The sequence below is a fragment of the Cryptotermes secundus genome, unplaced genomic scaffold, assembly GCF_002891405.2.
Source record: "Cryptotermes secundus unplaced genomic scaffold, Csec_1.0 scaffold820, whole genome shotgun sequence".
Lineage (NCBI taxonomy): Eukaryota > Metazoa > Arthropoda > Insecta > Blattodea > Kalotermitidae > Cryptotermes > Cryptotermes secundus.
The window spans coordinates 83,979-106,247 of record NW_019720719.1 but is presented as its reverse complement, the minus strand read 5'-3'; the positions used below and the strand labels follow the sequence as shown (position 1 = coordinate 106,247).

The following is a 22,269-nucleotide window of genomic DNA, read 5'->3' as shown; positions in this document are numbered from 1 at the left end:
TTGTATGTATCTTTTGGGATCCTCTGTATGTAGATCATGATTTAGCAAATGGGAGCGACGGATGTTAGTGAGATAGGCCTAGATGCACTGACTTGGTGCAACACTCTAGACATAAGCCTGTCTTTCTGAAGTCAAAATAACGAGACACTACTAATTTTGAATATTTTTAGGTGTTGTAACGGCTTCAGCATAGCACCAATAGCAGGGATCATCCTACTAGTGGCAAGTTCAGCCTTCAGCGTAAATAATTTGGTTGACATTGTCATAGCTGTCAAGCAATATTTTCGATCAGGATGTGTCTGTGTGCTTCATGATCAACACAACGGTAAGGTCAACAAATTTCAGAGTAATTTTTGTTACAAAATTTGTTTTAAATAACATTTATAAAATGCACATAGAAAAAAAATCAATTCTATAAAATTTATTTGCTAATACATAAATTTAGAATCGTAGGTACATTTTTCGATCCACCTATTAAATATGATATGACAGTCTGTCCGTGGCTACGAAGTATGTAAGTATGTAAGTATGGCTAAGTATGTACTTGCCATTACAGTGAGAGTGGACGGAAATTTAAGCACCTCGACGCAAACACCGGGCCGAATGAATTACACAACATAGGACTACCTTTATAATTCGTGCATTCTTCACCGACAGCCACGTTATTTATAAATCAGAGGAAATTCTACTGACGACTTCGATCCTGGTCTCTTGGACCATGATATCGTGTATTTTCGTATGTAGTTACCGACGTATCGCTTCTGCCGTGACGATGGAAGCAAGAAGTTCTTCCGACGTAACTGACCAGTCCAAATAAGTTTTCTAATTAATCTACTCCAATATTATGGCCTCAGGTTTTGTGGTACTTACTTAGCTATGAGGGGTAGGTTAGAGTTTATGATAGATATTGCATGATATGACCATCAGGAGCTAAGAGGTGAAGGAATCCCAGATATATGCACGTGTATTTTATAAATTTCAGTTTAATATTATACGGACGATGGATGTTCAAATGTAAGATACCCTAGGCCGTAACGTTTGTATTAATATACCGTATTTACGCATGTATAGGCCGCACATTTTTTGCCAAAAATTCAAGAGGAAAACTGGGGTGCGGCTTATATTCGAAATATTCGAAATCACACTTCATTTAAAAAAATTATATTTATAATTAGTAATACAGGGTGTTCTACTCCTGAAATAATATTCCAAGAATATTATATTTTCTGTAATTTCTGTCTGAAAATTGTGCTGCGGCCTATACACGCGTAAATACGGTAGGTGGGAACTTAAGGATCTTCCGCCCCATAGTTCTGATTTTGCCCCGCAGGGCTTCGTTTTGTTAAGACCTGTGAAGCAACACTTGGGAGGTCGTGATTTCCACGATAATGCTTCGGTCTACATTATCTCTTAACCCCCAGTCAGAACCCCCCCGAGAAGTTAGTGTCGTTAGATGTGTTGGATTAAAGAGAATTTAGGAGCAGACATTTAATCTTAATTTCAGACCTACAAATGCATGAATAATCTTCAATATTTTGTGATGTTGTAAGCGTTTTGCTCTAAGAAATTCTGTTTTCATCACGATACTTCTTACAGAACTGCAACAGTACGTGACATCCACAGCGATTGCACGTCAACTGATGAAATGTCAGGTGTCAATAGTTATCTTGTTCGCCCCGATGTTGATGAATTCACTTGAAACGCTCCACTGCCAACGCAATAAGCCATTATACGTGTTTCCCTATTCTGAGAAAATGACAAGAAATTCGTTGATAGAGGTAAGTATGAAAACTTCGAAATGAAGCAAACATGCTCATAATAAGGGTTCTCTTGCTATATAGCACTGGAGGTACTCAATACATATATACATTTTGCTTTAACACGTTCAGAACTCCTTCCACTGGGAGAAAAAGTGGTATAATTCTCACACTGCATTCTGGTTAAGACATTTTGTGAGAATTGAAAAGGAAATTTATTTTCAAATGCACAGTTGTAAAGGAGCTACGGGTTTAACAAACCAGAAACTAGTTCAGTGTTTTAATAAAATTATAACTGAAATAATTTATTTTACGCATAAAAGTAATATATGTACCTGAGGGCGTTCATAGTTAAATATCTGGAAAGAATCATATGAAAACATATATAAACAGACTTTACTTGATTCTTAGAAATACATATTTTAATTTTAATGTTTCTTATTTAACGACGCTCTTAGTGCCGATAATATATAACGTCGAAACTTTCATATTATTAGTGTAGTGCTTAGACAAAAATGGCATTAACACGATTTCAGTAATTTTGTGCTTGCAATAGAACAATAGACTGAAAAGAGTATATATATATATATTGTAGCGTGTTTCGTGTGTCACGCTACAAATAAGTTCACGCCGTCCTTTGATATAGCGAATTTATTTCGTTCGCTCACGCTTTACACACATTACAATCATTTGCACTTGCAGCGTTACCAGCACTGCTTACAATATCCCGGCGATACTGGACTCAGACGGATATTCCAAACTGACTTCTTAGACGGGCGATCCGAAGCCTTCTTCTTCGAAGACTATTCCGAGACTGAAGGCTTCTCATCGAAGCTGGCCTATTTATCCCCTCGCCGCTGCTGGGCAAATGAACCTTCTGTTATAACCATGGAGATGTTGCTTTGTTTGTCGTTACCGTGGAGATTCGATGTTCTCGATACAACAGCTCACTGTTGGAATTACAGTATCGCTATTGTTACTTCTTATGCAACGGTCTGTTCTGGCGTTTCCATAGAAGTTACTCCTCTGGTTTGCCGACACGTTACAATATATATACGGTATATGTAGGGTCAATATACTTGTACATAAACTAAGCTATGTATGTAGGCCATGCCATAGCTCAAGCGGTTAGTCGCTGGCTTCCCACCACGGGGGCCCGGGTTCGACCCCGGTTCTGGTCAAGTGGAATTTGTGGTGGACAAAGTGACACTGGACAGCTTTTCTCCGAGTACATCGGTTTCCCCTGCCAATCTTCATTCCACCAATTGCTCCACAATCACCGTCACCTATCATCTGGGGCTGGTACAGTAGGCCATTAGTGGTCAGTACCAAACAGACTCAGTCTCACCCGACTAAGAATAATAATAAAAAGCTATATATGTCAAGGAATCCTTATTTACATACAAATATATCGTTTTATTATAACTAATAGCAACTATACTAACTACAATTTTCTGTTTAGATTTCCAAAGCGGTACACATGTCGGAGGCCACGTGGTTGCTGTTTCTGGAAACAGAACTTCTAGACGAATTGTTTCTTGGTATTGACATTCCTTTCGACTGCGAATTCCTCGTCGTTCAGAGGGCAGGAAACAACGTCGTGGTCCTCACCGAAGTGTACCGAGTTAAAGCCACATACCCACTGCAGACATATCCTTTCGGAACGTGGACTCCACGTGGCGGCCTCTCCCGCCCGAACTTAAGCTTTTATCAGAGGAGGGACAACCTTCACGGACTTGTTCTGAGGACAGCTTTTCTGAAGGTGTGTGTGTCTGTCGCTCATACACTCAAGCACGAAATTATACTAGTCTGTAACTATTCTTCTGTGATATACTTATTATTTGTGAATATAGTTTGACGCATGATGAAGTCTTATCACGTATTCTCAATCTCAACAGAAACCAATCATAGCTGTCTGATTTGGAACAAATGTTTATCCAGGGCATTAAAACAATCCACTTTATTTGGCATGCTGTTCTTCGTAGTAACATCCAAAATTACGCTCCTGAGACAAAATGTGATTTGCTAATTACTCATTCAGCTGTACACTTAAACGAGAAAGCGACATTTTAATAGTTACTAATAACTGATATTATACTGTAGCATTCTGTTACACTGTGTATTCTAACTTTGTGTTCACACGCCTGGCCGTCTAATTTGTTGCAACATCTGCTAACTACTGTCTAGGAACAGCTATAACTCTAGTAGGAGGAATTTACGATTAGGGATGGGTACTAATTACTCCAATTAACAATTTATCAATTAGAACACCCGGCATTACATAAATATAGAAGTTTTAACAACTAATTCTACGAAGCAGCGTCTTCATTGAGAAGCAGATGAGCCTTCATGTATTTAAGAAATACCGCCGAAATTTGACGATCGCGAGAATTCGGCTTATGTTCAGAAACCCAACCCTATAGCGAGTTACATGAATCCAGCCCACACAATCATACCCTAGTTATTTCAAATCAATTTTAATACTATCAATGTCCACGCCAGTTCTCTAATTGGCCACATTTCTTGAGGTTCTCATTCTCTCTCGTGATTGATGAATGCCCCATCCGTTACGTCATCCTAAATTTGGTAACCATAACTATATTTCATTTCGAGTTAAAAAATCTTGAAGAATTTTATCAGTAATATTTTTCCACCTGCCTGTGTTTTCCTCTATATTAGATCTAAATATTGCTCTCAATACCATTTTTGTCGGCCTATCTTATTTTCTGACAGTGGCAGACCTATTTTCATACCCATGTAAATCAATAGGTAATATTATACTTGTCAAAAACATATTTTAGGGGGATATACAGTTATGATTCTGTCTCAGAAACAAGACCAAAGAAGAATAAGCAAATGGGAGGAGAATATCTGTGATAAATAAATGGTTCTTAGTTATAAGACACTGTTTGGAGTTACATAGGGGCGAATGAAATATGATATATAATACGAAATCAGGAGATAAGGGAAGAACTGACGAATAGTGACTGTGCTGGCGGAAGCCGACAGCACATTACTGCCATGCACTGCAATTAACTGAAAGGTAACAATGAACTTTAAAAAGAAGAGTATTCTGGAGGACTCGTTTATAGTCTATAGTCTATTACTAAGCAAGAAACATCGGCAAAAGCCCGTGGTTGATGTGAGATGTTACCTGCTATAAAACATGATGTATCTTATGCTCTAGAACTTCTAAAATTTTAGCCTTTATAACTTTTTTCAGCCACGAAGCAATGCTGATTTGCAAGAACTGAAAGGTCCTTCTGGTTTTCTCGGAGAATTATGGCATCTTCTGGAAAAAGAGATGAACTTCACGTAAGAAATTAATAGCAGCAGATATTAAGAATTATTCATTTAACGCTTTATTTAAAAATGCAATATTAATTATACTTTTCTTTTTTAATGTAAATAAATATATTTTATTTGAATAAAGAAATGGGTGCAATTTGTGTTGAGGGAATCCATTTATAATCGTCATGCAACATCTGCCCCACGGTAAATTATAAAATAGAGGAAACAAACAACTGGTAGCATTTAAGACTAATAAATGAAAATGGAAATTATTTCCCATGGAAAATTAGAAGTTCAGCGATTGTCTGACAAGAATTACCCTTGGGGCTCTTCATGAAGAAATAAGTTTTCATTGCCAAATTTGTTTTAGACAGCTTCTGATGCGAATGGTGAGATTTCTATGATGGACCGTAAGTAATACATTTACAGTACGCAGTAAGAATTCCAGTGTCTGAACAAATTTTTTATAATATCTCAATATTTAAGTTTTCACGGCTGTAATTTTGTGCTGTGGCCTTCTGGGCCGTTGTATCCTGCAAATTTTCACGCGGATAATCTTATAAAGTCTATTCCTGTTTTCTAAGCCGATGTCAGTTAGTGATCTGAATATATAGTAGAGCTGCCCCTGTATCATGGAGTAAGCTTTGTGCGACGGTAACCGTCATCATCTGTGGGTGGATAGTTCGGCCCTGAAGATGAAGTTCCTGTATTCCCTTGATACCTTGGTATTTATCTGCAACCTATCACGGTATGAAAGCAAAAAAGGCCGCGATATGACATGTCCTAAATGTTGTTCGATCCCGGGTCTGGTCAGGTGGGATTTATCGTGGACGGCGCTGAGGAGGGGTTTTCTCCGAGTACTTCGGTTTCCCCTGCCACTCTTCATTCCACCAAATTCTCCATCATCATAATCACCCGGGGCAGGTTACAATAGGCCAATCAGTGGCCGGCGTGCCGAGTGGACCCAGTTGGACNACTCCCCCCCCCCCCCCAATCAGCGAATTAAAAAAAATAAAAAAATAAGTACTTCCTGTGTATAATTAAGCATCACACCGTTAAGACGCGTTCTTAGTTTCAACTCTAGGAGGTAAGTTATGACCTTCATGTTAAGGCCGCCTTAAACCCCAGGAAATGGGTAGGATTCCGGAGCCGGAGTGGACGCTGTGGAGAAGAGAATATTCTCTTACTCANATGAAGAAAGTCGTCTTCTGGGATCTGGCGCCGTGTATTCTTGGTTTTAACCGACGTTTCGGAGGAACGTATCACCTCCATCTTCATGGTAGGTAAATCGCGATGCGAATACAAAGAGCAGTAGCTACAGCGATTCACCTGCCCTGAAGGTGGAGGCGATACGTTCCTCCGAAACGTCGGTTAAAACCAAGAATACACGGCGCCAGATCCCAGAAGACGACTTTCTTCATAAGATTGGTGTTGTTTGGGTAATGCCGTAGAACATTACTCTGCAGTTTACGTTCCTGAGGAAGGCTTTAGGAACACGTAGGGTTCATTGCGCTGGAGTTCCGCCTAAATGTCGCAATATCAGCCTGAGCTAGAGGTATTTCTGTCTGTGCAGCACTGAATATCATTTCCCCACGGATGAGAACGCCGGAGGGGAAAGAGCGCCCAACGGCACTTGGACCGGAGTTTTTGGGCTGTTCCAGAGGAGAGAAGCGGAAGTGAGCAATGTGGTATTCTCCATGACAGCCAGGAGGTTGGATGTAGTGGATTTCTCGGTTCCAGTACTGCAAGTGAGGTAACTGCGCAGTGCGGATTGCTTAGGAATGGGGTCAAGGGGGCATTCGAGCTTCTCTCGGGGAGGGTGTGCACGGCTGCGTTCCTTTGTGCTATTGTAGTTACTTATTTATTTAACCGTACTGTGAGGAAATCAAGTTATAATGCGTCGAAGGGTTTCATACTGTCACGATTTATGGGTACTTGACTATTAGACGGGGTATGGATTGGATGATTGAATCTATTGCACTCACTTTACACACTCAACTCGTAACTACAAGTAATACAGCCCTACCGCTAATGTACGCACTTCACATTTCACTGCTGCCAACACTAGTGTCCTTAGTCTATTACAGTCACCACTATCCGTTTCTTGGCAACGGATTTTAACACAGGAACTATAAGAGTCTCACTGAATTATACACTCCAAATATCGTACATGAAGTCTTCTCGTTACAGTCAGACTTTCAGCTTAATTGCACTCAATAATTCTGATGCCTCAATTTCTCAGTTCAATTATTCTGCTCCCAAGCACAAATTATGGCAGGCTGCCGTCTCGAAATTCAACTAACTCAAACAATTTTCTTAATCCTTTTTATAATCCCTCGGCAAGGACTACGCAGAAAACTAGGCCTTTCTATTGTTGAGGAAGGTGTTTACCGAGCATCTGCATAGCAACAGTTGCGGCACGGGCCACATAGAAAACACCGCTCTTCTACTGTTGCGCGCGTGTTCATTTCCGCAGGAATCTGTTTACTGAGTCACTGCCTAGCAATGAACTATTCCGGCGTTCAGGCATTATGTAACAATACAGAACACGATCGATTTCAAGAAATGTGCATTCGTGACCTAGTTTAAGGCAATAATCTGTCATTCGTCTGGAGGGACTGAAGAAAGCTACGATGAGCCTCAGAGAGGATAGTCAGTGCTCTGGCTGATATTGGAACGTTAGAGCTGAGGAACATAAGTCTTAAGTGTTCCTCCTGAGCCAATTGTTCTCTTAAGCAGAAGCTTTAAGGAGCTGTAAGGGATGTTAAGAAGCATTAACTGAAAATTGTACATGGAAACTACTAATCGACTTAACTCATGTTATATTCCCATTATATCACTCTATTGTCCCCCATCCTCTTTGAACCCTCAGGCGGTTCGTTAAGAATGTGAACCCCCAATGATTTTAAAGCAGGAATTTAAAATATATTTCTGGAGAACTGCAGAATTAAAGTTTTAAGAACAGTTCAAAGTAACACCTCTTGTTGTTTAAGGTTACAAATATTTCTTTGCTTCGTTAAATTAGTAGCAAATTATTATGATGCTGTAGTTTATTAAAGATGAAAATGTTTCATGTCTTAGTATATTTACAGAATGATTGTATCTTACAGATTTCAAACGATAATTAAGACACCTAGCACCTATGACTTCAAATGGAATATGTTTCAATCATTTTCTCTGAGACTTTGGGTTGCTGTAAGTGTCACTATGGCACTACTTGCTGTCAGCCTTGCATCGATAAACCTATTGCATCTTCGTCATGGGCTTCGAGTTGAGGGGGATTACAGTCTCATGAAAGCCACGCTAATTGTCATTGGTGCATTCTGCCAGACAGGTACCAGTTTTACCCATTATTAAAGACACATGGTTTAATTTAGAGTCTTTTATTCACAGTCTTACATGCAACATCAAGTACCATATAGCTTGTTAACTTTAAAAGTTTTAAAGGTTTAAAAGTTCACTATATTTTTCGGCCAATATGGCCACAATCAGGTGTTAAAAATCTTTTTGAGGAGAAAATTTCTATCTTCTGTTGTTAATATATATGCAGGTCCATTTGATGTTTTTGTGTGTTGGAGTTGGTGCGTTGTGTTCTTTCTTGCTGTGTGTTTTGTGGTGTCTTGTTCATTCAGGAACCTTGACCTCTTTTGCGACATATTATTTTTCGATTTTATTATTTACCTTTCATCACCACCTCTTCATTTTCATACCTGTAAATCATTCTTTACATCTCAAAGCCACCTCAGTGTGAGATCTCCCAACTTTAACAGAATGAATCTCGCTCGAACACTAGGATCGTGGATTCGAATCCCACTCGAGGCATTGATGTCCTGCCTACGTTTATCCTGTGTTTGTGTTGTCCTGAGTAGGTAGCGACCTTGCGACGGGCTAATCACTCGTCCAAGGAGTACTATTGACTGTGTAAAAGATTAAGAAACAGAAGTGAAACAAAGAGTTTCACGGATGACCTATGCTCCAGAGGAAGCAACAGGAATATAAATAACTGAATGAACTGAATGAATGCTTGTTTCCTGAAAGATCTGAACACATAAAATTAGAAAAATCTAAATATTGTCATCACAAACTTTCATTTCTTCTTTTCCTAATTTTTTCATCCAGCAACTCTCATTAAATTTCTTAAAATGACTGAGTTTAATTCTGTTCGAATATTGTAGTCAACAAGACGCAGCATATACAGTCGTTGGTTAGTTCAAGCTCGTTGTACAAAGATATATCGTAAAGAATTAAGAGATCCCAAATAAAAGTATTAAAAAGAAATAAATAAAAAAATAATTAGGATAGTAACTTATGTAGGCCTGTAGGATAACATCATTCATTATCTTACTGTATATATGAGAACAGACTTTTCCACATGAAAAATCTCCCCGTCCAAAAATATACCTTGTAAGGTTTACAGCCTTCTGGCTCTGTGTTTTCTCTGCCCACAGCCGACAGCGTCTCTCCCAGAACAAGTTCAATGCGTCTGACGTTCGTGGCGATGTATGTCACATCCTACCTATTGCTCTCTTACTACTCTGCAGCTTTCATCACTGACCTGACTTTGCAAGATCCTGTGCTGCCCTTTACCAGTTTCGAAGAACTCCTAGAGGATGGGTCGTATAAGCTGGGGATGGTTAGAAATTCTTCGACAATGGATTACTTCAAAGTGAGCTATTCTACTGTTCTGTAGGTCTGATACAGTTCAGGAACGCAGAAACTGTGGATTATAATACACAATGATTAGGTACCGAACGCCCTAGTTGATCAACTAAGTACTTTTGACAATGATCTGCTGGTAGCTATGCAGTTATTGTGTTTGACATTGTCCACTGGCTTACGTATGAAAGGTAAATTTGTCCCTTTGATTAACTAATTAAGCACTACATCATGAAGACGTATGAGGGAGTGGATATCCACATCTTTTTGACCTCGGTACTAGTTGGAGGTTAGTTGTCAGCTTTACTCCCAGTGTCCGTTGTATAGGAGGTTAGGTAGACCCCAGTGCTGGCCTGGACGGCGTGGAAAAGAGAAAATGTTTAATCGTACCGGGACTCGAACTCCTACTCCTCGGTCGTCCAGCCTGTAGTCAGTCGCTATACCGATTGGGCTATCCCAGCTCCTCACTGGCTTAGGTACAGCTAAAATTATTCGATATTTCGGAACCTGTATCTGCTTCCGTCATCAGGTGAAACACTGGAGGTAATCATACTCAATTTGACCCGTTAGAGCTAGTCTCCATCACTGGGCAGTGAAGGAAGCTATAGAGAACATATATAAATAAGTGTAATACAATTTTATTATAATCAAGGCAACAGAAAATGTCCAACAAAATCATTTTATAATTAATGTAGTTAGAAAACCATGTAGACTTATCTCCCTTTGTTTCAATAGAAGCCGCAGAGGTCTGCATAGCGACTGATAATAGCCAAATAATACGTGCAGCTTTTTATAAATCTACAGGTCGCGCCTGGATTGCTGCAGGTATCACTGAGCGCTTCTGGCATGTGATCGGAATGCTGAAGAGCCGTTGTGGAATAGTGCAGTTTCAAAATCTTCAGGTGAGAAAGGCCCCTGTGGCTTCACTCCCGGGAAAAGAGCCGACGGTACTCCCTGGATAGAGCGCTGGGTGAGCCCCAAAGCCGGAAATCAAACCTTGGCAGTCCAGCCCGTTGTCCGTCGGTATACTGACTGAGCTATCCCGACTCCTGCTGCCTAAATATAAACCTTTCAAGGCAGGTGTACCAAGTAGGGAGAAAACTGATCCTCATGTTGCAAAAGAGACTGTGGTTTTGAGACATAACGAATTGTGTTTTTCAGAAATCCGGAGTGAAACTTCTCCAAAATATCTATGAAAGACTTATCGCTCCACATGAGAACACGCTTAGCAACACCGACATAGATGGATTACAGCAACTCTGTTACGATAAGAAATATGCTCACGTGACGACCGATTACAATCTGCTAAAGGAAGGATATAGGCCAAACTGCAGTGTATCAATGATTCCTCGGGCCTTATTCCCTGGATTCATAGCCATCGTCATAGAAAAGAAAAGCCCTTATCTAGGGCTCTTGAACTACAAGTAAGTGTCTTTAAAACCAGTACAGTTCTACAAGACTGATGGAAAGAAACTATGAATTATCCTTCCACATGCGATATTTCTTTCTCACTCGTCCAGAGGTAAAGCTTAAACTTCATTGTAAAACTTACGTAACGTCTTACTTTCCAACTGTTACAGACTGCAGACAATGCGGCGCGCTGGGATTCTCCAGGGAATTTACAAGCATTTCGCCCTCAAGTTAGGGTACGCAAAAGAGGAGTCCAAATTGTTTGTCGATCTACACGATACAGCTCCGCTTTTCATGATCTTGTTGACTGGAATCATGCTATCCCTATCAATACTTATCGCTTGTAAATATGGGGCACACAGTGCCGCTCTGCGACACTTATATTCTGCACTGAAATAGCAGTTTACAGTCTACAGTCTCGGTGATAGACTTCCGATTTCTAACTGCATCACGCTGGTCTCTTCTTTGGCTTAATCTTCGACCCTTAAGATCGAGACGACATGTTCCTTCGGAAAGTCTGTTGAATTTCAATGGACTACATCGAGTTATGTCCCAGAAGACAGAATGTTTCATGAACAATTTTATGTGTTCGAAAGAACGAAAAATTGAGAAAGCAGAAAGAAGCAAAACGAAAGGAAGTTCAGGACAATAATGAGAAATTCAGATTTGTAATTATTTTATGAAAATTTATACCTAGTATTAAGGCAGAAATGTCGCGAAACTGGGAATATTTTCAAGAAATCAAAACTTAGGAAATTTCGAAATGTCAAACTGCAGTAACTTGGTAAGAACGGAAATGTCAGTATTTTCAGCATTAAAAACAATTAAATTGCTTTAAATTTTGGAAGCAACTCGAAATAAAAATATATTCAAATGTTCCCAAAATGTGACATTTGGGGCATGTCAATCATTTCAGAAGATGAGAAGCTCAAAACAAGAATAAAATTTGGTCAGTTAAAAAAATTGAATATGATTAATATTGGAAGATATTTTATGAGCTACAATTTAATTACGTCCTTTACTTTCATACAATTTAAACAATTCTCAATTAACTAACTTTATGGAGCTAGCACTTTCTGAGAAGCCGCCAATAATGCAGCTTCTTCTTCTTCTTCTTCTACGGCGTAACAGCCCGATGTCGGGCCTTGGCCCCCTTTATCAAGCCTCTCCAGTCCTCTCTGCCCTGCGCTGCTCTCTCCCAGTTCCTTACACCCATTCACTTCTTCGCATCTCCTTCCACCGCATCAATCCATCGAATTCTTGGTTTCCCAGCATGTCTCCTGCCGCCTATTGTACTATATAATACGCTCCTTATCCATTCTCTGTACATGCCCAGCCCATTGCAATCTTTTTAGCTTTATCGTCACTGAGATCTCTTGCTCCTTATATAATTTGTATAACTCTTTTTTATATCTTATTCTCCATATGCCATTCTCTTTTATTGGTCCATAAATTCGTCTTAGGATTTTCCTCTCGAATGAATTGATGACTGATTCCTCTTCCTTGTTTAGCGTCCAACCCTCACATCCATAATAAAGCACCGGTCTTATCATTTTATATACCTTTGTTTTAATAGCTCGGTGTATATCTTTTGATCTAAAAACTGAGAGTAACGAGAAATATGCATTATTCGCTAGTTTTATTCTTATTGTTCTTTCATGATTTTCCTCTCCATCTTTGTGGAATTTCGTTCCTAAATATATGAAGTCTTCAACTATTTCTGTCCCGTCTCCTTCGGTGTTAATTTATCCAGTTTGCCTTGGATTCCTTCTGGACTGTATCAGCATTTTAGTTTTATTTGCATTCACCTCTAAGCCAGTTGTTTTTGCTATGGCTTTTATTTCTTTATATGTCTCCTTCATTGCTCCTAGGGATCTCGATACTATAATAATATCATCCGTATACGCTATTATTTGCGTTTGTTTATACACTATTGTGTTCCTTGTGTCCACATTACATTTCCTAACTATATATTCCAGTACCAAAGTAAAGAGTGATGATGCCAAACTGTCTCCCTGTTTTAATCCTTCATTTGTCTTAAAGCATTCCGTTAACTGGTTCTGGATTTTAACTTGATTGATTGTTTCTGTCATGGTTAAGTTAATTATTTTACTTAGTTTTATTTGAATACCAAAAATGGGCATAATCATCCTTAATTTCTTCCTTATTATTGTATCATATGCTTGTTTAAAATCTGTGAAGCATAGGTAAATATCTGTATTAAATTCCCAGCATTTCTCCGTTATCTGTCTCAGGGTGAATAAATTGTCTATTGTTGACCTATTGGGTCGAAATGCTGATTGATATTCTCCTATTATTTTTTCTATATATGGATCCAGTCTCTTTTTTAGTATCCTTGTTACAATTTTATATGCTGTCGGTAGTAATGATATACCTCTATAGTTACTACATGTTAATTTATCGCCTTTTTTAAATATGGGACATATAATGCTCTTTCCCCAATCTTCTGGTATCTTTTCTTCTTCCCACACTTTATTTATAATTCTGTGGAGTGCTATTATTCCTTCTTGTCCTCCTGCCTTCAATAATTCTGCTGGTATGTTATCTCCTCCTGGTGCGTTATTTAGTTTTTGTTCCTTTAATGCATCTTCCATTTCTTCCTTTGTTGGAGGCTCTATTATCTCTTCCTCTTCCCCTTCTCCTTCGTGTGTATTTTCTTCTTCATTGTCCTCGTTATCTTTCATGTTCTGATTTTGATTTAATAATTGTTCAAATATTCTTTCCATGTATTCATAATCTCTGTTTTATTGCCAATTATGCAGCTAATCAAGAACTTCCCAGTATTTTATGCAACCCGAATGTTCATTACCCTGTTCACAAGAGCCCTCCACTGGTCTTTATCCTGTCTCTCTGAAAACCATTTTAGTACTCTTCACCCATCTACGTCTTGGTCTTCCTAATGTTTATGTTTCATTCACATAGACTATTTATATTACAGTTCCGTCATCAATGCGACTACTTTGTATGAGGTTTCAAAGATTGTATGTATTTAGTAAGCGTAGGTGATTGTGTAGTGGTTGCATTGTTGGCAGAACTGTAACATATATATTCTATGTTAATGTTATAGAAATGCAACAGGATGCTTAAATACAATTTTGTTATGCTTCAGTTATTCATCATAAATACGAACATGTAATATATTACTGAAACTAAACGGAACATATCAGCTGTTGGTCTACGACGATGATGTGAATCTACTGGGTGATAATATAGATGCCATAAAGGAAAACACACAAACTTTAATTGACGCAAGTAAAGAGGTTGGTCTAGACGTAAACACAGAGAAAACTAAGTATATGTTACTGTCTCGTCACCAAAATGCAGGGCAAAATCATGACATAAAGATAGGAAACAGATGTTTTGAAAATGTGGTACAGTTCAGATATTTGGGAACAACGATAACAGATCGAAACCTGATTCAGGAGGAAATTAAGAGGCGATTCAACTCGGGTAATGCTTGCTACCATTCAGTCCAGAACCTTTTGTCTTCTCGTCTGTTGTCCAAAAACATAAAAAATAGAATATAAAAACTATAATTCTGCCTGTGGTTCTGTATGGGTGTGAAACTGATCTCTGACATTAAGAGAAGAATATAGACTGAGGGTGTTTGAGAACAGGGTGTTGAGGAGAATATTTGGACCAAAGAGAGATGAAGTCACAGGAGGTTGGAGAAAACTGCATAATGAGGGGCCTCATACCTTGTACTCTTCTCCAAGTATAATTAGAATGACTAAGTCAAGAAGATTGAGGTGGGCAGGTCATGTAGCAAGAATGGGGGAGACGAAGAATGCGTATAAGATATTGGTGGGAAAGCCAGAAGGAAAGAGACCACAGGGAAGACCAAGGCGTAGGTGGGTGGACAATATTAGAATGGATTTTAGAAAGATAGGATGGGATGGTATGGATTGGATAGATCTGGCTCAGGATAGGGACCAGTGGATGGCTCTTGTGAACACGGTGATGAACCTTCGGGTTCCATAACATGCTGGGAAATTCTTGAGTAGCTGCAGAATTGGCGGCTCCTCAAGAAGGGCTCAGCTCCATGAGTAAGTAAGTAAGTAAGTAAGTAATATATTATATGGGACAGAGGCAATGATTCAAAGAAATACTTCTGAATTTAAATTGCTTATTCCGCTTCATGAAGTATCAAATACTGACAATGTAATTGATTGAACTTCGTTCTTAAAAGGATATTAGAAGCTCAGAAGGAACTGATATGTGTACAACAGGTAACAAAATATGTAGCAGATAGTGTCTAGGTATCCATAAACTACGATCGAGCGGTCTATCTCCATCACAATGCTCTTGTATTGACACGGGAAGTACGTCCTGCAGGCTGGTGTCACTGGCTGATAGTCCTCCTCATCAGTCATGCCTTCATTGTACGAGTCTTATTCCTAATATAACTGTCAGGATCAGGGTAAATTAAATAAAACTAGACCAAACATACTGCATGGGCATAATAATCAATTTTCTCATTCTTAGGGATTGTAGTATGGCTTTGGATGATACTATTCCTAGAAGGTGATATTTATCACAAAATAATTCAGAAAATTTGTATATCATTTCTCAAAATGTGTTATTTATTAAAGAAATGCGTCTTTTATATGTGGATATAGCTACCTTCCCTTCTCTTTTTTATTTTAGCGTTGGAACATTTTGAACATTATTTTAAGCTTCCCTTTAGACAGGGCACCGGTTCATATAAAGTTCTGTTCCTGATTTTGACATCCGCCTTTCCAAAATGAGGTACGTTTTGTGTTATTTTAAGTTTACTCTATACTTTTGTTTGCTTTTATGTTAGTATTACTATATTCCTTTCCCTTCGAATTTATTTTTAATTGTATATCATTCTTAGGCTACCAAGTATCAGAGTTTGCCATATTAGATCGTAAGGCTCTCTGTGTGTCTCTATAACGTTTGAACCAACTGATGAATTTTCACGAAATTTTGTATGGATATTATACCATTATGGATCATGGCACATTGTTACTTCTAATTTCCTAAGCTGGCCAATAACAACATGGCAGTCGCATGAACTTGTGACGTGGAGAGACACCAATGCCATTTAATATAATTATATATGGTAATAGATTTTTAGAAAACTATGGAAATTTTGATAAGACAATTCTTGCATACGATATGATGCTACAAAATAGTGGCTGTATGAAATAAATATTTATTTTTCGGTCTGAAGGTAAGAACCAATGAAAAATTAAAATACATATTACATAATGAGTACCGAGATAAATAGTAAACACACCTATATGTTTTGTATTAATTAATTGTAATTTTGATGCATAATTTATTTTTACCTACATATATATATATGTTATAGTGTTCTGGTAAACTGGAATAAGAAAGGGAGAGATATGTGAACTAACTTGAGTAGCTCCATGTAAGAATGCAGGTAGGGCCGCGCCGTAGCTCAAGCGGTTAGTCGCTGGCTTCCAACCTCGGCGGCACGAGTTCGATCCCGGGTCTGGTCAAGTGGGATTTGTGGTGGACAAAGTGGCGCTGGGGCAGGTTTTTCCCTCGAGTACTTCGGTTTCCCCTGCCAATCTTTATTGATCAATTGCTTCACAATCACCCTCACCTATCATCTGGAGCTAGTACAATAGGCCAGAAGTGGCCGCAGTACAAGGGACTTAGTCCCACCCCACTAGCAATAAAAAAAAAGAATGCAGATATGGTATTGTCTTTCTGTCATCAGACTAATGTGACTTAGAGATTATTGTCTTCTATGAATGACAACGCATAGAAATTCAATGAAGTTTCGGAGGAACGCGATGCCCATTTTCAGAGTGGAGAGATAAACCATGTACGTAATTTGCAAGAAGCAGGATACAAGTAGCGACAGTGGATTGCGTTTATATGGTTCGACCCGGGAATGAACGCAGTACGTTTATCCTAAATATCTGCAAAAATCTATGTGACTATAAGGCGTCACACTAAGAAGACACTAATCTTTAAAGCCGCCGTTCTGAGACCCCAAAATTCAACACTATATAACTTTATCTACTTTTGGTTTTTGTCAGGCGTCGTAACAGTTTCAACATGGCGACATTAATGGTGATCCTCTCAGTAAGTGGATGTGCAGCCTTCGGTGTAAATGATTTAGTTGATATTGTGATAGCTGTTAAACAATATTTTCGATCAGGATGCATCTTTCTACTTCATGACAAAGTGAATGGTAAGTTCAACAAATACGTGAGTCATTTATATCACAAGAATCTTGTTTTCAATATAGTTTCTTAAATATATTCGGGACATTTTCTATCTCCTGAAGAACTCCTTTGTCAATAATGAAATTCAAAATCCTAAGTATATTTCTTCACCATTCTATCGTAAATGTCCGTATCTGTGACATACTAAGTACCAATTTCCTATTGCAATGACATTTAAAGGAAATGTAAACAACAAATTGCAGAAACAAGAGTTAGATATGCAACAATTAATAAATGTTTCTTCACTCTTCAACCACAATTTAATTATTTAGAAACCAAAGTAAACTTTACTTATTTAGAGTGCAGTCTCGTGTAGGCTCTTACCATATCAGCTGTGACTGGCGTCCGTTCTCTGAGCCTACATCAATAGCATCTGAATTTTGATTAATGGCTCTTACATAATTCGATGTAAGCGCATGGATTGGGTTAATCTATCTCGGGATTTGGTTCAGTGGCAGCCTCTTAGGAAAAGATAATGGAAAATCGGGTTCTATTAAGTGCAGAGACTATCTAAGCGACTAGTAAGGAAGAACTATATTCTATTAGTACAAATATAATAATATGTTTTTGGACATTATCCATCGTCTTGTCTTGATCTAGAAACAGTCCTGTTTATTATTCAAAACGTTTCGGAGGCTGGACAGGTACTAGCTTTACTGACTGGGCCCAACCGAGTAGGTTTTACCTGAAGACGGAGACAGAATCCAACCTCCGAAACGTCGTGTTTTGAAAAATAAACAGGACTGTTACTAGATAAAGACAAGACGATAGACAGTGTCCAAATATATAATCCGTGATTTTAGTCTGCAAGCGAACTATACCGACCGAGCGACTGCCGCTTGTCGACGAAGTTAGTGCCAACTTTTGCGGATAGAGGGTGTCGCATGGTCAGAGAAACGAATCCCCGCGGCCGTTAATTTCGGTTTTCTATACGGCCAAATGCATAATATTTGTACTAATGTGCCATCGTCACAAACTTTAAGATTTTATTTAGCGTACGGAATGTTAATTTTATGTAGAATTTTGTGAGAATTGGTGATAACAAACGCTATAAATAAGGAATACAACCGGATATGATGGAAATTAACGTAGTCCTTAACCCCCTGTCAGAATCAAGCCGAACAACAAGTGTCGTCAGACCTGCAGTGATCGGACGTTCTGACCACTAAGCCAAGGCTCACCGTCAGAGCGCAGCACGTTCCAGCACAATTACAGAGCATTTAGCTGTACACATCTCAACCTATTTCAGACCTGCAACTGCGTGAGCTATATTGTATATTTTGCGATATTGTAAACATTTCGCACTAAGAAATGCTGTCTTCATCACGATACGTACTGTTTACAGAACTGCAACAATACGTGACATCCACAGCGATTGTACATCAACTGATAGAATCACGCATCTCAGAATTAATATCCTTCACGCCAATGTTCCTAGAGTCATTTGCAATGTTAGACTGCCAACGCAATAAGCCATTATACGTGTTTCTTTATGCTGAGAAAATGACGAGAAACTCCTTGATTCAGGTAAGTTAAACAACAAATCGCGGACTTAGAAAGAAGCAAAGATATTCATAATAAACGTCTTCTTCTTATGCAGTACTAGAGGTGCTCATTACGTACATACATACATAGATGCATACAAACAAAAAAAACTCCGTGATCTGTAGTCCACAAGCGAACTATACCGACCGAGCGACCGTCGCTTGTCGGCGAAGTTAATGTTATTTCGAGGAAATAGCGGCTCCGGTCTAGAAAACCGAGACTATCTGCCGTGGGGATCCGTTGCGCTGATCACGCGACACCTTCTATCCGTTAAAGTTGGTACATACATGCAAACATACACATACGTATATTTCGTTCAACACTAAAATTCTTTGCTCTATCACAACGAAGTACATAATTAGCACAGCGTATTCTTGTTCAACGAATCACCACGGTTGTTAATTTCGGTTTTCTAGACGGCAGCCGCTATTTCCTTGAAATAGCTCCTCAATTATCATCATGAGGCTGAGTGGGCCCCGTTCCAGACACACTACTTCTCAGAGAAGCTGGTAGTGCCGGGAATTGAACACTGGACCTCTGGATCTGTAGCCAGGAACTTTGAGCATTAGTCCATAGAGGCGGTTAAGTAGCCACCAGAAACAACAAAAATAATTTCTTGAGTTACAAGCAGATGTCTCTGGACGCAAAGGCTATACGTGGTATATGTTTGTATATGATATGAAATGCCTATTCATAAAAAATATACCGTTTCTCTGTTATTTCAACTAGAATTTATATTTTTCTGTTTAGATTTCCAAAGCGGTACATATGTCGGAAGCCACGTGGTTGCTGTTTCTGGAAACAGAACTTCTAGACGAATTGTTTCTTGGTATTGACATTCCTTTCGACTGCGAATTCCTCGTCGTTCAGAGGGCAGGAAACAACGTCGTGGTCCTCACCGAAGTGTACCGAGTTAAAGCCACATACCCACTGCAGACATATCCTTTCGGAATGTGGACTCCACATGGCGGCCTCTCCCGCCCGAACATAAGCTTTTATCACAGGAGGGACAACCTTCACGGACTTGTTCTGAGGACAGCTTTTCTGAAGGTGTGTGTGTCTGTCCGCTCATGCGCTCAAGCACGAATATACTAGTCTGTAACTATTCTTCTGTGATGTACTTATTATTTGTGAATATAGTTTGACGCATGATAAAGTCTTGTCAGGTATCCACGAGATCTTCGCTCAAATTTTGAGAGGGACTTCCCACAGCCGACTGCTGATTGACTAGCAGCTTATCCAATATATTGAATCCACTTCATTTTCCTGTTTGCACTTCTTAGTATCACCCAAAATTATCGTCCTGAGATCATGTGTGATATGTAGGTTACTCATTTGGCTGTCCATTTAACGATAAAGGGACACTGAAACATTTATTAACAGCTGAGTTATTGACAGATATTTCCAGCATCTTCAAAGAATCTAGGACAAGAAGTCGTTCTCATACAGAGAAGTTAAATTTAATTATGAATATAAATCTAATTTCACAACACCATGCTGTGATTTTATTAATATTATAACAGGTAAAATTATGCTCGTCGATAACGTTTATTGTAGGTACAGCAGATGTGCGCCTGTCTCAGTAACAAAGTTTAAGAGAAATAATCAAAATAGAAGGGAAATATAAATAACAAATTAACGTCTTTTAATTACAGGACACTGCTTGTAGCTATATAGAGTAGAATGAAATGAGGATGACAGTAATATTCGTGGATAATAATTAACTATTGAAGGGAAGAGTATTTTGAAGAATTATTTATATCCTATAAGAGACTAAGAATTATCTCTTCTCTTGGAGGGTGTGACATCAGTTGTGATAAAGCAACGTGTATTTCATGCTGTAAAAGTTTTATAATAACAGCCTTCATAATTTTTCAGCCAAACACTGCAGCTGAACTGTATGAACTGAAAGGTCCTTCCGGTTTTCTCGGAGAGTTATGGCATCTTCTGGAAAAAGAGATGAACTTCACGTAAGAATTTAACAACAGACATTAAAAATTATTCACTTAACACTATTGAAAAATGTAATATTAATGCTATCTTTCGTTTTCAATGTACAGAAATATATTTCTTGCGAATAATGAAACATATATATATTTCGGTTTATATTTTCTAAGTTATTTGTCATGAAACAGAGGAAACAAAGAACGGGTAGAATTAGAGAACAAACAATTGAAACGGAAGGCGTTTCTTATGGAAAGCTCTAAGTTCAGAGATCCTCTGACAAGAATTATCCATGGGTCTCTTAATGAAGAAATAAATTTCGTTGCCAAATTTGGCTTTCAATAACTTATGATGTGAATGACTCAGTTTCTTTGATTGTATTAATAAACTGGCTGTAAGTAATACATTTAAAGTATGCAGTAAGAATTCCAGCGTCTGAACAAAATGGCGCCTATAGTTAGAGTGGAATATCTGATTCAAGTTAGTTTATAATGTAGCGGAAGTAAGGGACATGAAGATATAAAGACCAGTCATAGTAGAGGCAGATTCATCTAATTTCATTAGTCTTTCATACCAGTGGCAATGACAGCGATTCTCTGAGAAGATTTATGGATCTCTTTATCAGAAATAAATTTCCATTTTCACATTTATTTCTGTGCAGCTTCCTGGTGTCCATGTTCCAAATTGTGTATGAAGGATTATAATAAATGGAGTGTAAGAAGAATTAATTTTTGTATATGGTAAGAGTTCCAGTATTTGAACTAAATTTTATACTTTAAATCCTTGACGTTCTCAAGCCAGTCGTCTTCTGGATTGTAAAACAGACAGCATGAACTGATATTTACTTACTTACTTACTTACTCATGGAGCTGAGCCATTCTGGAGGAGCTGCCAATTCTGCAGCTACTCAAGAATTTCCCAGCATTTTATGGAACCCGAAGGTTCATTACCGTGTTCACAAGAGCCCTCCACTGGTCCCTATCCTGAGCCAGATCAATCCAATCCATACCATCCCATCCTATCTCTCTAAGATCCATGTATGAACTGATAATTAAGATAATTAGAAAAAAGATCCAATAATTATTAATGATTTCAATTTGATGTTACCATAGCGATAAGTATAAATAATCTAGGCTGATACGTGAACCCTGAAGATGGTGGTATCCAGGTACAAGACTGCACGATATCAAAACAGAGGATCAGAATCTGCTGGTTGCTGCAATTCAGAATCACGGGGTTACTTACCTGTAAGGCAGGGGTAAATTATCCCTTTGCTAAGTTCAAGGCCACCTATGGAGTGGAGGGACAGTTCCATGCGTTCGTAACTTTGACAATAGAAGAAGGTGAAAGCTCAGCTTCACGAAGCTGCCGTTTTTTCTCCGAAGAAAATAGAACCTGATAGTCGCTGAACAGGAAGC

At 38.6% G+C, this 22,269-nt stretch overlaps 1 protein-coding gene across 1 annotated transcript; it reads left to right on the top strand.

Annotated features, from left to right (window-relative positions):
• The first annotated feature begins 1,679 nt into the window (after positions 1-1,679).
• LOC117282935 (glutamate receptor-like) lies at positions 1,680-18,531 on the top strand. Its single transcript, XM_033754584.1, has 9 exons — positions 1,680-1,778; positions 3,220-3,519; positions 4,981-5,072; positions 6,622-6,801; positions 8,159-8,382; positions 9,497-9,714; positions 10,866-11,128; positions 17,174-17,328; positions 18,473-18,531. Exons 1-9 carry the CDS (start codon positions 1,680-1,682, stop codon positions 18,529-18,531), a joined length of 1,590 nt encoding a protein of 529 aa, XP_033610475.1.
• The last annotated feature ends 3,738 nt before the right edge of the window (positions 18,532-22,269 follow it).

Bases quoted from the DNA above. Each gene is read 5' to 3' on its own strand.
- LOC117282935 (XM_033754584.1), top strand. From the start codon at position 1,680: ATGTTGATGAATTCACTTGAAACGCTCCACTGCCAACGCAATAAGCCA. The intron at 3,520-4,980 runs GTGTGTGTGTCT...AACTTTTTTCAG, and splicing joins TGAGGACAGCTTTTCTGAAG to CCACGAAGCAATGCTGATTT. The intron at 11,129-17,173 runs GTAAGTGTCTTT...GGTTTTTGTCAG, and splicing joins CTAGGGCTCTTGAACTACAA to GCGTCGTAACAGTTTCAACA.